Here is a 12,918-nt window from a genome sequence, read left to right on the forward strand (position 1 = left end):
GAAGCGCATGAATACCAGGATGAGAGCAGCCCTCACAGTTGAGAAGCGAGTGGCGATAGCCCTGTGGAAGCTTGCAACGCCAGACAGCTACCGGTCAGTTGGGAATCAATTTGGAGTGGGCAAATCTACTGTGGGGGCTGCTGTGATGCAAGTAGCTCACGCAATCAAAGATCTGCTGATATCAAGGGTAGTGACCCTGGGAAATGTGCAGGTCATAGTGGATGGCTTTGCTGCAATGGGATTCCCTAACTGTGGTGGGGCTATAGACGGAACCCATATCCCTATCTTGGCACCAGAGCACCAAGCCGGCGAGTACATAAACCGCAAGGGGTACTTTTCGATAGTGCTGCAAGCTCTGGTGGATCACAAGGGACGTTTCACCAACATCAACATGGGATGGCCGGGAAAGGTGCATGATGCTCGCATCTTCAGGAACTCTGGTCTGTTTCAAAAGCTGCAGGAAGGGACTTTCTTCCCAGACCAGAAAATAACTGTTGGGGATGTTGAAATGCCTATATGTATCCTTGGGGACCCAGCCTACCCCTTAATGCCATGGCTCATGAAGCCGTACACAGGCAGCCTGGACAGTGGTCAGGAGCTGTTCAACTACAGGCTGAGCAAGTGCAGAATGGTGGTAGAATGTGCATTTGGACGTTTAAAGGCGCGCTGGCGCAGTTTACTGACTCGCTTAGACCTCAGCGAAACCAATATTCCCACTGTTATTACTGCTTGCTGTGTGCTCCACAATATCTGTGAGAGTAAGGGGGAGACGTTTATGGCGGGGTGGGAGATTGAGGCAAATCGCCTGGCTGCTGGTTACGTGCAGCCAGACACCAGGGCGGTTAGAAGAGCTCAGGAGGGCGCGGTACGCATCAGAGAAGCTTTGAAAACCAGTTTCATGACTGGCCAGGCTACAGTGTGAAAGTTCTGTTTGTTTCTCCTTGATGAAACCCCCCGCCCCTTGGTTCACTCTACTTCCCTGTAAGCTAACCACCCTCCCCTCCTCCCTTTAATCACCGCTTGCAGAGGCAATAAAGTCATTGCTGCTTCACAGTCATGCATTCGTTATTCATTCATCACACAAATAGGGAGATGACTACCAAGGTATCCCAGGAGGGGTGGTGGAGGAGGGAAGGAAAATGCCACACAGCACTTTAAGCACAGCACTTTAAAAGTTTACAACTTTAAAATTTATTGAATGACAGCCTTCTTTTTTTTGGGCAATCCTCTGTTGTGGAGTGGCTGGTTGGCCGGAGGCCCCCCCACCGCGTTCTTGGGCGTCTGGGTGTGGAGGCTATGGAACTTGGGGAGGAGGGCGGTTGGTTACAGAGGGGCAGCAGTGGCAGTCTGTGCTCCAGCTGCCTTTGCTGCAGCTCAACCATACACTGGAGCATTCTGGTTTGGTCCTGCAGCAGCCTCAGCATTGAATCCTGCCTCCTCTCATCACGCTGCCGCCACATTTGAGCTTCAGCCCTCTCTTCAGCCCGCCACTTACTCTCTTCAGCCCTCCACCTCTCCTCCCGGTCATTTTGTGCTTTCCTGCACTCTGACATTATTTGCCTCCACGCATTCATCTGTCTGTGTCAGTGTGGGAGGACAGCATGAGCTCGGAGAACATTTCATCGCGAGTGCGTTTTTTTCCTTTCTAAGCTTCACTAGCCTCTGGGAAGGAGAAGATCCTGTGATCATTGAAACACATGCAGCTGGTGGAGAAAAAAAAAGGGACAGTGGTATTTAAAGAGACACATTTTATAAAACAGTCGCTACACTCTTTCAGGGTAAACCTTGCTGTTAACATTACATACATAGCACATGTGCTTTCGTTACAAGGTCGCATTTTGCCTCCTCCCACCGCGTGACTACCCCCTCAACCTTCCCCCCTCCCTGTGGCTAACAGCGGGGAACATTTCTGTTCAGCCACAGGCAAACAGCCCAGCAGGAATGGGCTATACTGAGTGTCCCTGAAGAAAAGCACCCTATTTCAACCAGGTGACCATGAATTATATCTCACTCTCCTGAGGATAACACAGAGAGAGAGAGAACGGATTTTGGTTGAATGCCAGCAAACATACACTGCAATGCTTTGTTCTACAGTGATTCCCGAGTATGTGTTACTGGCCTGGAGTGATAAAGTGTCCTACCATGAAGGACGAAATAAGGCTGCCCTCCCCAGAAACCTTTTGCAAAGGCTTTAGGACTACATCTAGGAGAACCGCAAATGCCAGGGCAAAGTAATCCTTTCACATGCTTGCTTTTAAACCATGTATAGCATTTTAAAAGGTACACTCACCAGAGGTCCCTTCTCCGCCTGCTGGGTCCAGGAGGCAGCCTTGGGTGGGTTCGGGGGGTACTGGCTCCAGGTCTAGGGTGAGAAACAGTTCCTGGCTGTCGGGAAAACCGGTTTCTCCGCTTGCTTGCTGTGAGCTATCTACAACCTCCTCCTCCTCATCATCTTCTTCGTCCCCAAAACCTGCTTCCGTATTGCCTCCATCTCCATTGAAGGAGTCAAACAACACGGCTGGGGTAGTGGTGGCTGAACCCCCTAAAATGGCATGCAGCTCATCATAGAAGCGGCATGTTTGGGGCTCTGACCCAGAGCGGCTGTTCGCCTCTCTGGTTTTCTGGTAGGCTTGCCTCAGCTCCTTCAGTTTCACGCGGCACTGCTTCGGGTCCCTGTTATGGCCTCTGTCCTTCATGCCCTGGGAGATTTTCACAAAGGTTTTGGCATTTCGAAAACTGGAACGGAGTTCTGATAGCACGGATTCCTCTCCCCAAACAGCGATCAGATCCCGTACCTCCCGTTCGGTCCATGCTGGAGCTCTTTTGCGATTCTGGGACTCCATCATGGTCACCTGTGCTGATGAGGTCTGCATGGTCACCTGCAGCTTGCCACACTGGCCAAACAGGAAATGAGATTCAAAAGTTCGCGGTTCTTTTCCTGTCTACCTGGCCAGTGCATCTGAGTTGAGAGTGCTGTCCAGAGCGGTCAGAATGGAGCACTCTGGGATAGCTCCCGGAGGCCAATACCATCGAATTGTGTCCACAGTACCCCAAATTCGAGCTGGGAACGTCGATTTAAGCGCTAATCCACTTGTCAGGGGTGGAGTAAGGAAATCGATTTTAAGAGCCCTTTAAGTCGAAATAAAGGGCTTCACTGTGTGGACAGGTGCAGGTTTAAATCGATTTAACGTTGCTAAATTCGACCTAAAGTCCTAGTGTAGACCAGGGCTGAGGAAAGCAAATTAATCAAGAGGTTTGTTCCCTGTGTGTAATCAGTCCTATCTATTTTCTGACCCAAATAATCTTACTCATGGTAGCCTGGCAGATCCAATATAGAGATGTAAAAGCAGCTAGATACAATTAAGGAAATGACCAATGAATCAAAAGAATTGTTAAAAGTTCTGTTTGTATTGCATGGACGTGGGGATCTGGAATCTGAAAGGCTAAATTTATGGCACTATTAGTTTGAAATATATGTTGACTGCGTAAAGTAGATCTGGAACACACAACGGTACTAAACATTCTTTAGAGTGTAACTGCACTTCAGTCCTGACTTAGTGTTCCAGGCATCAAGCTCTGCCCCGTCTCCCTGATTCTCCTGTCACAATAGGAGAAGAGTGCTTCCTATAGAAAATGGCATAGTAGGAAACAAGATTCTCTTATAAGTGCTATTTAACATTCCATTATCCAAATTTAATCTGTTATCCATGCTATTTAAGATTACTGTAGCTGAAAAAAAAATCTTAAATGCACATAGTTTTTTTTGACAGAACTCTCTGCTGAATCATTTTCACTGTTTTCCTATGTAGCTTAATAGAGGGTGGTTGTGTGTGGGTTTTTAAATATATAAGGCCAGAAGGGGCCAGTAGTTCATATAGTCTGGCCTCCTGTATATCATAGACCATTAGTGTTCACCCAGTTACCCTGTATTGAGTCCAATAACTTGTTTGACTAAAACATAACTTGCATTTAGCTATTGATCATTTCCCATGTTTATGTAGGTCTTTCACATAGCAACAGTGGGGAGAGAAACACTATCTTTTTATAAATAGGTTTTTGTAACTTCTGTGGTGGGGGAGGTACACAGTCAACAAGTTGGCACGGGAGCCCAGAAGGAACAGTAGTTGTAGTGTCTTAAAATCCCCTTGTGGTTTTTCATTGTTTGTGTATCTCTTTTTAAGGTGTTTGGTATGTGAAACTTTTCTGAATTCTTAATCTTAACTGCTAGCATCCATGATTAACTTCCTATGTAAACTCTGGTTCCTTTGAAAAGCTTGGGAGAGCCGATGCATTCAGTTATGGTTTGAGTTTCTCTTTAGGTCTTATTACTGCATATTGTACATTTCAGCATTTGCAAAGAGAATTTACCAGAAGAACATCCTTCTTGTCTTAATACTACGGTGAAAATGTCAAAAGAAAATCTGGCGGTCTTCCATAAAGCAGAGTTTCTATCGAAAGAACAAACTAAAACTCCTAATGATCAGAATAGTAACTATACCTCTTTGAAGACCTCAAGATCGCCATCTTTGACTGACACACACAATGAAAAACAAAGTGACTTGAAAAATGTCCACAAATCTTTTACCAAGCCAATGACAAACTTCCCAAAGGAGCATGTTCCTATAAAATCCACACAGGACCTAGACAATTCTTCCAGAGTAACATCCAGGCTTAATTGCACATCAGAACTGCAGAAAATCTTTGATTGTAAACCCTCAACATCCGATGCTTCTGTTAACCTTTTCGCTGGGCATGAAATTAAATTACAAAGCAGCTGCAAAGGAAACAAGGCAGAAAACTCCTTTTCTGCGTGTTCCTCAGTCAGAGGAAACTCAAATGAGATTTCATGTGAGAGAAATGAAAGCGAAGGCTCTAGGGCTGGGAGCACCAGTAAAGTCCACAACAATGGCAAGTATATCTGGAGCTGTGATATCAACAGAGAATTATTGTGTATATATAGTTGCTTAGAAATTTCAGAAAAATGTGTTAATAGGATAAGGAATCTTAAGAAATTGCAGTCTTGATGTCTGAGTTAGTGAAACACCTAGATTTCACTTCTAGAATAGGAACTCAAGGAGTATGATGGGGGGCTCCTAAAATTTATACCCAATTTTCAGATTATGTATACAGAGTAAGTCTTGGGAAAAGATATTTAAGGTCTTGGTAGGATTAGATATGCAAGTCATAAGGAAAAAAGAATACTTTTTCATCTCAAATCCAATCAGAACAAAATTCTGTTAGGCTACATTAGGGAAGAAGGGTTGCAAAAGTGAGTATAACTTACGAATAGGGCTCCTACTCCATGGCATAATGGGACCAAATGCTACAGCAACAATCCCTAAATTCTAAGGCAATGTTAATTTATTCTGCCTTTCATTTCTATCCTTCCGCACTCCCACCTCCATACACACTCATACGAGTCAAGCTCATAGTTGAAAATAATTAATTGACAAAATTAGTTGATGGGTTTTTTAGCTGTGCTTTCCAGGTGGCCCAGTTGCCACTCACTAGGGTCCTGCAATGTTCTTTAGAGGAACTTTTCTCTCCTTCCCACTCTGTGTGCCAGAGAATGGGGAAGCTTGTAGCTGGATTCAGTGACTCAGCTCCATGGACCTGGGCTGCTGCACTGTCCTCCAGGAAGCTTAGCTGATCATCGAGTTTGCAGTCAGACCACAGAAATCCAGCTCTGGTTCCCTGACCCCCTGTTGCCTGGCTTTGTGGAACAGGTCATGTAGCAGACACTGTGACTCAATTCTCTGTCTTGTGGGGAAAGGTGCAGAGCAAGCAACAATTGCAGGTGGATTCCAGCTGGGCATGAAGTCGGGGGGGCAGGGGTGGAGGAGGGTGTCCTGAACACTGACTGTAGTAAAATACTGAATTCCATAATGCTTTTGAAAAATGTCTGACTGCAGCAGCAGAATTGTGGAGTCCCCGGAGATTTCACTGAGATGAATGGGGCAATTTATATCTCTCAGAAGTGTTTCAGGCTCTTTGAAGACTCCAAAAGACATTGTTACATCTGTTTACACTCTGGTCCTGTGTTCAAGGTTGCAACTAGCTATTATGTCTGCAGAAATGTAATTTAAAAACAAATAAAAGCTGAGGTTCTGGAATGCAGTTGTGTGGGAAGGGGTAAATTGCAGGGTTGTAACAAAAAATGGGGCCCTGACTATGACCTTATTGTCAGAAAACTTGAAAAGAAGTTTATGCTCTGTAATAAGCAATCAACTTCAAAATATGTTAAGATTAATTTGAGGTATATGGTGAAAAGTTAAAGTAACTTAACAAAAGCAGCTACAGCTTTAACAGATATGCATAGGGTAAGCGAATGGGAGTCTGAGTGACTAGTTGAAGTTGTTTAACCTGCACTATTTTTTTTTTTTTCCTGCAGTAATTGTTCACAAGTCAGTCTTGACAGATGCTTGTAAAGTTAAGAAGCTGCAGCAAAGTGGGGAAGCTTTTGTGCAGGATGGTTCCTGCAATAACATTGCACCTCACCTGCATAAGTGCAGGGAATGCCGCCTGGACAGCTACCGGAAAAACAAAGAGCAAAAAGACTCCACTGTCTTTTGCAGATTCTTTCACTTCAGGAGGTGAGAGCAATTTTGAAAATATGTGGATGTTGATATTTTTAGCTGTACAAATAGATTTAAGATGATTCAATCAAAGACTTAAAAAAAAACCCCTAAAGTTAGGTATAAATGGGCACCTGTCTGACAATAATAATAAAAAAAAAAGTGCAGAGTGCTCAGTAGTTTATCTTTAGTCTCTCTCTTAAATCCTGGCCTACAATGGCTTTGGAGATCCTACAGCCACTCACCTCTAAGTCACTGTTTCAAATGCATCTGAGATCAATTAATAACCTTGACAGCTGTCCAGTGGCTTACGTGATGCCTACTGTGTTCTCAGTATAGGATGGATTAATTTTAAATCAAGATAATTTAAATTACCCAGTGGAAAGTCTTAATTAAAATCAGTGATTTAAATCAATGTTTTATTTTGTAATTGTTATTTTCTAATTGTTGTTTTCTAAAGAAAGGTGCATTCTTATTGGGTTGGTTAGAACATGTTTATTTACAATTAAATAAAGCCTTTACACTAGATTTGGTACATCTTTTTGCTATTTAGGAGGGTATGCTATAGCTAGAGTAAGTTTCCATGGGTGAAGTCCTAAATATTTGTACTTTGAGAACTGAGCCACTCAGAACTCAAGTAGGGAGAAGCTATAAAATAGGAGTAAGAGACCACCCAGGTCAGCTCAGTGGATGATCCTGAAGAGATGCATGATATCCTTCTATTTCTCCTTCTAATTGCCTTCTATGACAAGATAACTGGCTCTGTGGATGGGGGGAAAGCAGTGGACGTGTTGTTGCTTGACATTAGCAAAGCTTTTGATACAGTCTCCCACAGTATTCTTGCTAGTGTAGACTAGCCCTAAGTTAAACCAAATGGTCACTCTGTCTGGTGTTGAACACCACCGCACTCCTCCACCCCCCCGCTCCCGCCATGCCTGATCCAGAGAGGTTGAGTCTGTTACAGCTGCCTGCTTGGGAGCCTGGCTCTTTTATCTCAAGCTGTAGAGATTCATGCTTTGAGTTCCAGAGGTTCCTGATTCAGTACCCAGGGGTGTCTGTCATGAAGGTGGTTGTCAGGGACTAGAAAAATATTTTTAAAGGACAGCTTAAATTTCGGAGTACAATTGGGAGGGAAGGTATAGGTTTTTTCTGAAGAAATGCAGACTATGCAAGATTCCTGAAAATATTCCCTCCTTTTTCAAATCCTACATAAATCTCTCCCCTTTCATGAAATCTTTCTATATTCATCTCATTCCCAATTATTTTGTCACATCTGTCCTTACTAGTTTTGTTTTTCTTGTGTTAAACTTTATGGGGCATGGATTGTATCATTCTTTTGTTGCATAAAGTGACGCATGTGTAGTGCTGTGTAGAGAGAGATCACTTTGTGATTAAATTTAAAAACAAACATTGAAGTCCTAGTCTCCTTGAATGAAGATTTGGGGCTGGAAAAATCTCCCTGTTTTACTGTTGCATTACAGGCTTAATTTCCTACACACCTTCTAGTGGAAGAAGTATTATAGCTCTATGAGCTCTTGGGGAGGGAGGGGAGAAGTAAGAAAAATGTGTAACATGAGAACAAGACATTTAAGACCAATATTGCTAACTGGTGATTTAATAAACGTGGCTTAATATTATGCCTGAAATACCACAGTTGTTTTAAAGCTAAGTAATGTTAACTCATCGCTTCAAGGTAGATTGAGTCTTTTCAATTAGAACTTTAAAAATGGTGGTCCCATCTCCTCTGTGTGGATGTTAAAGATCCCACAGCACTCTTAATTCATGGGAAGAGTAAGTGGTAGCAGTATGGTTTTGCTTTTGAACTAACTTCCTTGCCATTTTTATGCAGCATATAGAGCACCTGTTGGTTGTTCCACCTCAGAAGCAGCTGTCTTTCACTGAGATTTCATGGATAGTTTGTAAAGGAGCCCTATTAATGAACACTTTTAGCATGTGATTTGTAAAGTTTTCTTTAATATATTTATTTTTCTGTGTTGTCAGTAGTTTAAATATTTTCCCCCCTAGATTTTCCTACTGGTAAATCTAAATACAAAACCTTCTGGAAAGTAGATGTTCTTTTGTCTACTGACCTGCTTTCCAAGTTAGCCATAATTGTTTTATTGGTTATGTTTAAGATATTCAGTTTCCTGCTGTGTTAGGGTTTGAATCAAGTTTGAGCTGTGCACCACTAATACAATGAAAAATCTTTGCTACAGCCCTAAAGTGCATGTCTCCTATTGCAAATGCATTTAAGATTATCACTAATTGGATTCTTTAGATTTCCTGGCTTAAAATGTGAAGGGCACAACAAAACTGAATTTCTTCCTCAGTGAGCATGGTTTAATCATGATTCTCTGACATAATAGAGAACACAATTTATCCTGATCTATACTAACCATTAAATCATATTCAGCATTGTCAGTTATCCTGTTAATTTCTTGTATGATTGTATGCAGGTGTCTGGGTAACAGACTAGAAGAGGTGGAAATGAGCTAGTAGACAACATTTGGGTTTTTTGTTTTTGTTATCCCCATCCTCTCTCCTCTACAGGCTGCGGTTCAATAGACATGGATTGCTGCGTGAAGAAGGTTTCTTAACGCCGGACAAGTACGACTCTGAGGCTATCAGCTTGTGGCTGCCTTTAGCAAAAAATGTTGTGGGTCTAGATCTAGACACTGCAAAGTATATTCTAGCCAACATCGGAGACCACTTCTGCCGGCTGGTGATATCCGAAAAGGAGGTCATGTCCACAATAGAACCACACAGTAAGAGCAGCTCTTCTGAAATGTAAAATTTAGGACTTTTCCCTCAACTTTTCAAAATAGGTCTTCATAGCTTGTTTCCTGCATGCAAATTGATTGTATGCATTTGGTGTTGCCATTTTAAAAGCTTTATTAAATGTCTATTTTGATTCTTGGTGGTGGGAAGTAATAATATGTTTAAACTTGTGGATATGAATGTTAAGCAACTCTGTACTCTTGGACCCTTATCAGGATTCAGCTCTGCTAGTTTCCATGGTGCACATGAGTCTCATACTCTCAGTTGGCCTGACCTCTCCTACCTTTCCAGAAAAAACCTTGAAGTGCAGTTCTGTTATAGAAAGTGATGATGTAAAAATGGTACTTTTCTACTCTACTTATCTGCTGCCTGTGTATATTCAGTCAGATCTATTAACTTAGAGACAAAATAAGTTTTTATTGCTTTCTGTTCTTGGTAGCAATAGGGGGCTAACACAGTTGAGTGGTGTGGCTTCTGTTCCTTTTTGTATATCAAGGGCCTCATCTTGCTTCCATTGAAGTCGATAATAGAACTCTCATTGTCTTCAGTGGTGCAGGATTGAGCCCCAACAGAATTGCCCTACACAGTTTCACCTTTTTGAAACTTCACTGATGGCGAAGGACTAAACAGGTGTTGCTGAAGGGATACTTAGTTTGTGGAACCTCTACTGGTGCAGATGTGCATGAGGGAAAGAACTCAGTTCAAATTTCTGAGTCTATTCTGAGATTACACGACTGACAGCTAGAAAAAACTATCCTTATTTTACATTAAACTGAGCATACTTTTTAAACTAGAAACCATGAAAAGACAAATATGGAACCCTATGGCATTTTACACTATTACTCCTCAGTGAAGAATTGCAGTTTAAGCAATGTCTTTTTCCTGTAGCTATAATTGTATAGCCAGAGGTGCAGCATGGTTTAAAGGAGTGGCTGCATTGTTTCTCTTCATACATGTATATGTGCACATGGCAAGGTGGTAGTATCCATATGATTACTCTTTATTGTGCACCTTTGACAGCCTTGTTTGCCCTCTGTCCACTAATCAGTCTTCCCCAGGGTTTTTTCTTACATGCAAAACCTTGAATAGATTCAAACCTGCCTCTGAAGTGTTTCCTCTTCCTCCTCCAGACATGTAATTCTTCCTCTTAAAATTCTCCCCGAGATGGGGCAAGATTAATTCTTGAGCCAATGGGGGATATTTTATACTAATGTAATTATTTTTGAAGTACATTAATCGAAACCCATAGAGCTGCAAAGTTAACTCTTTAACTTTGACTAGACTGTCAATTACCACAGGACAAGTAGCCTGGAAACGTGCAGTTCGAGGCGTTCGAGAAATGTGTGATGTGTGTGACACCACAATATTCAACCTTCACTGGGTTTGCCCCAAGTGTGGCTTTGGAGTGTGTGTAGATTGTTACAGGATGAAAAAGAAAAGCATACATGAAGGTGAGAATGTGCAGTGTCCTGCTTTCTTAAAAATTACTTAAGTTGTTGAACTATTATGTTAGTGAATGGATAGGCTTATTGTAAAGCTCTTTTTATAAACTTGTATGCTGAAATTATTGAAGGACAAACAAGTGGCTATTCAGAGACTGAATGAATGAATACATTAACTAGTCATTTAAAATGATTTGGTTGCAGATGGTGCATCTGATACTTTTTCCTGGCTTAAATGTGTGAAGGGTCAGTTACATGAACCGGAGAACTTAATGCCTACACAGATAATTCCTGGAAAAGGTATTCTAATAATTACTGTGGAAATATATGTGAACAGTACCAAGTGTTCTGTTGTTTACTCATATAGGGCCTGATCCAATGCTAGTTGAATGGAAAAGATTCCACTGACTTCAGTGGCCACTGGATCTAGTCCAGAATGTTTCTCCGTAGACTAGGATAAAATGATTTGAGTAATAAAATTGTTCAGCCAGTTTACCAAGAAGCAGTGTTTAAAGACTAACTCTGTATTTTGTTTTGCTGGTGTTATTTGTGTAAAGTATTTAATTTTAAGTACAGAAAGTATCTTGATTTCTCTGAAAAAGTTAAATCCTAATAAACAAAACATGAGTTAAACTGACATATCACCATTTTGGAAATGCTTTCTCTTAACTGTCTTTTAGCTACATAGTGTACCCACATTGAATCTTGATAGTCTGTATGTTTAATTTGGATAATATGAGCTCATTACTGATTCTTCTCATTTAGCTCTCTATGATGTTGGTGACACTGTTCACTCTGTAAGAGCAAAATGGGGAATAAAGGCAAACTGTCCTTGTGCGAATAAGCAGTTAAAGACTCTATCAAAACCAAATCTGAAGGAGGATCCAAAACAGGTATTGCCACTGTCTCACGCTATATATACACATAGTTTGAGAAACAATGATTGGGTCTTTCAAAGGTGCTCAGTGTTGGCCTGACTCTGCTCTCATTAAAGTCTCAGTGATAACTGATTTCAATTAGGCCAACACCAACCACTTCTGAAATCCTATTCTATGGATCTGTGCAATATTAATATGTGTGCATATTCACTGGTTAAACTTTCTTAAATGTACTAGCAAAATGTTTAGGTGTCTAGGGACCCATTATAGGGACCCATTTTTTTTAAGATAAGTGTCCAGTTTTTTAAAAGCATTGAGCGTTCTGCGGCTCTCATCGACTGACTGCTAAAGGAAAAGGAGGATTGTACTGAAGAAGATATTTTCAAGAAACTTCTAGACTGGAAGGGTGAGGGAATCTGGTGGAGTGCAGAAAGAGAACAGGAAATTCCTTGAGTCCTGGAGACTTAATGACAAAATAATGCAACAAAGTAGGTTAAATCTAAAATAAGCAGTTCAGAGGAAATTTGGAGTTCTTAAAAATATTAATCTGTTTGAAGAAAGATTTTCATATCTTCTAGGAATTATTCTAGAAGAATATTCTCGTATGCCTTATAAAACTTCAGTAATGGAGTCTCTAACAAGAATTTTAGGCTAACTAGATAACAAATAAATCTTAATGGCTGGGATATAAGAGAGAGCTTTCCTATAATTAAAACATAGTTTTCGTTTGAGAACATAACCATCTTATTGTAAACAAAATCCACAAAGCTAGTCCTCTTTAAATTGCATTATACAATTTTAGTCTAGTTTTGACGTACTCTGTTAAGTTTAAACACTTACAGGTACTTGGGAATAAATTAAATGCTTCCCTTTTGGTAGTGCCCTTCTGAAAGTTGAGTAGTTTCCATACTACATATGAAAAATATTTAAATTTATCATGTTTTTATTGCTAATTGGACTTGTGAAATAATCCCCCCCACCCCCCCAGCATATGTTACTTGGCAGGGTTGATGCTAGCAATCGTCTTCCCCATCCCACTCCCTCCTCCTCCCCCTCACTCCCCCCCAAATTGCCAAAGGCCAGCTCCACAAATGGTGTAAATCAGCATAGTTCCATTGATTTCAATGGGGTATCTGGCCTTTGGTTTTGAGGATGTGGTAGGCAGAAGACCATACTTAAATTATGGCTTCTACAAGCAAGTATTAAAATAGGTCTGACTTTTTTTTAAAAAACTTAAAAGCAGCA

At 41.3% G+C, this 12,918-nt stretch overlaps 2 protein-coding genes across 8 annotated transcripts in view; one reads left to right on the forward strand and one right to left on the reverse strand.

The window, feature by feature from the left end:
• Positions 1-12,918, forward strand: part of KDM3A (lysine demethylase 3A) — a 51,055-nt gene that overhangs the window by 22,515 nt on the left and 15,622 nt on the right. For 6 of the 7 annotated variants that reach the window (XM_073342865.1, XM_073342868.1, XM_073342870.1 and 3 more), the window contains 6 exons: positions 4,349-4,908; positions 6,392-6,593; positions 9,126-9,340; positions 10,652-10,804; positions 11,000-11,095; positions 11,561-11,688. In XM_073342865.1, coding sequence (XP_073198966.1) covers positions 4,349-4,908; positions 6,392-6,593; positions 9,126-9,340; positions 10,652-10,804; positions 11,000-11,095; positions 11,561-11,688 — 1,354 coding nt within the window. The remainder of the gene's footprint in view (positions 1-4,348; positions 4,909-6,391; positions 6,594-9,125; positions 9,341-10,651; positions 10,805-10,999; positions 11,096-11,560; positions 11,689-12,918) is intronic. The other variant, XM_073342867.1, reaches the window with a different exon arrangement.
• On the reverse strand, positions 1,028-3,159 carry LOC140910852 (uncharacterized). Its single transcript, XM_073342885.2, has 2 exons — positions 2,291-3,159; positions 1,028-1,703 (listed from the first exon to the last, which is right to left on the reverse strand). The coding sequence occupies exons 1-2, from the start codon at positions 2,871-2,873 to the stop codon at positions 1,525-1,527; spliced, it is 762 nt and encodes a 253-aa protein (XP_073198986.1). The 5' UTR covers positions 2,874-3,159; the 3' UTR covers positions 1,028-1,524.

Source organism: Lepidochelys kempii, chromosome 4 (genome assembly GCF_965140285.1).
Source record: "Lepidochelys kempii isolate rLepKem1 chromosome 4, rLepKem1.hap1, whole genome shotgun sequence".
Classification (NCBI taxonomy): domain Eukaryota; kingdom Metazoa; phylum Chordata; order Testudines; family Cheloniidae; genus Lepidochelys; species Lepidochelys kempii.

Coding starts and splice junctions, on each gene's coding strand:
- LOC140910852 (XM_073342885.2), bottom strand. CDS start 2,873: ATGCAGACCTCATCAGCACAGGTGACCATGATGGAGTCCCAGAATCGC. Junction 1,704..2,290: donor AGGCGGAGAAGGGACCTCTG/GTGAGTGTACCT, acceptor TTTCTCCACCAG/CTGCATGTGTTTCAATGATC.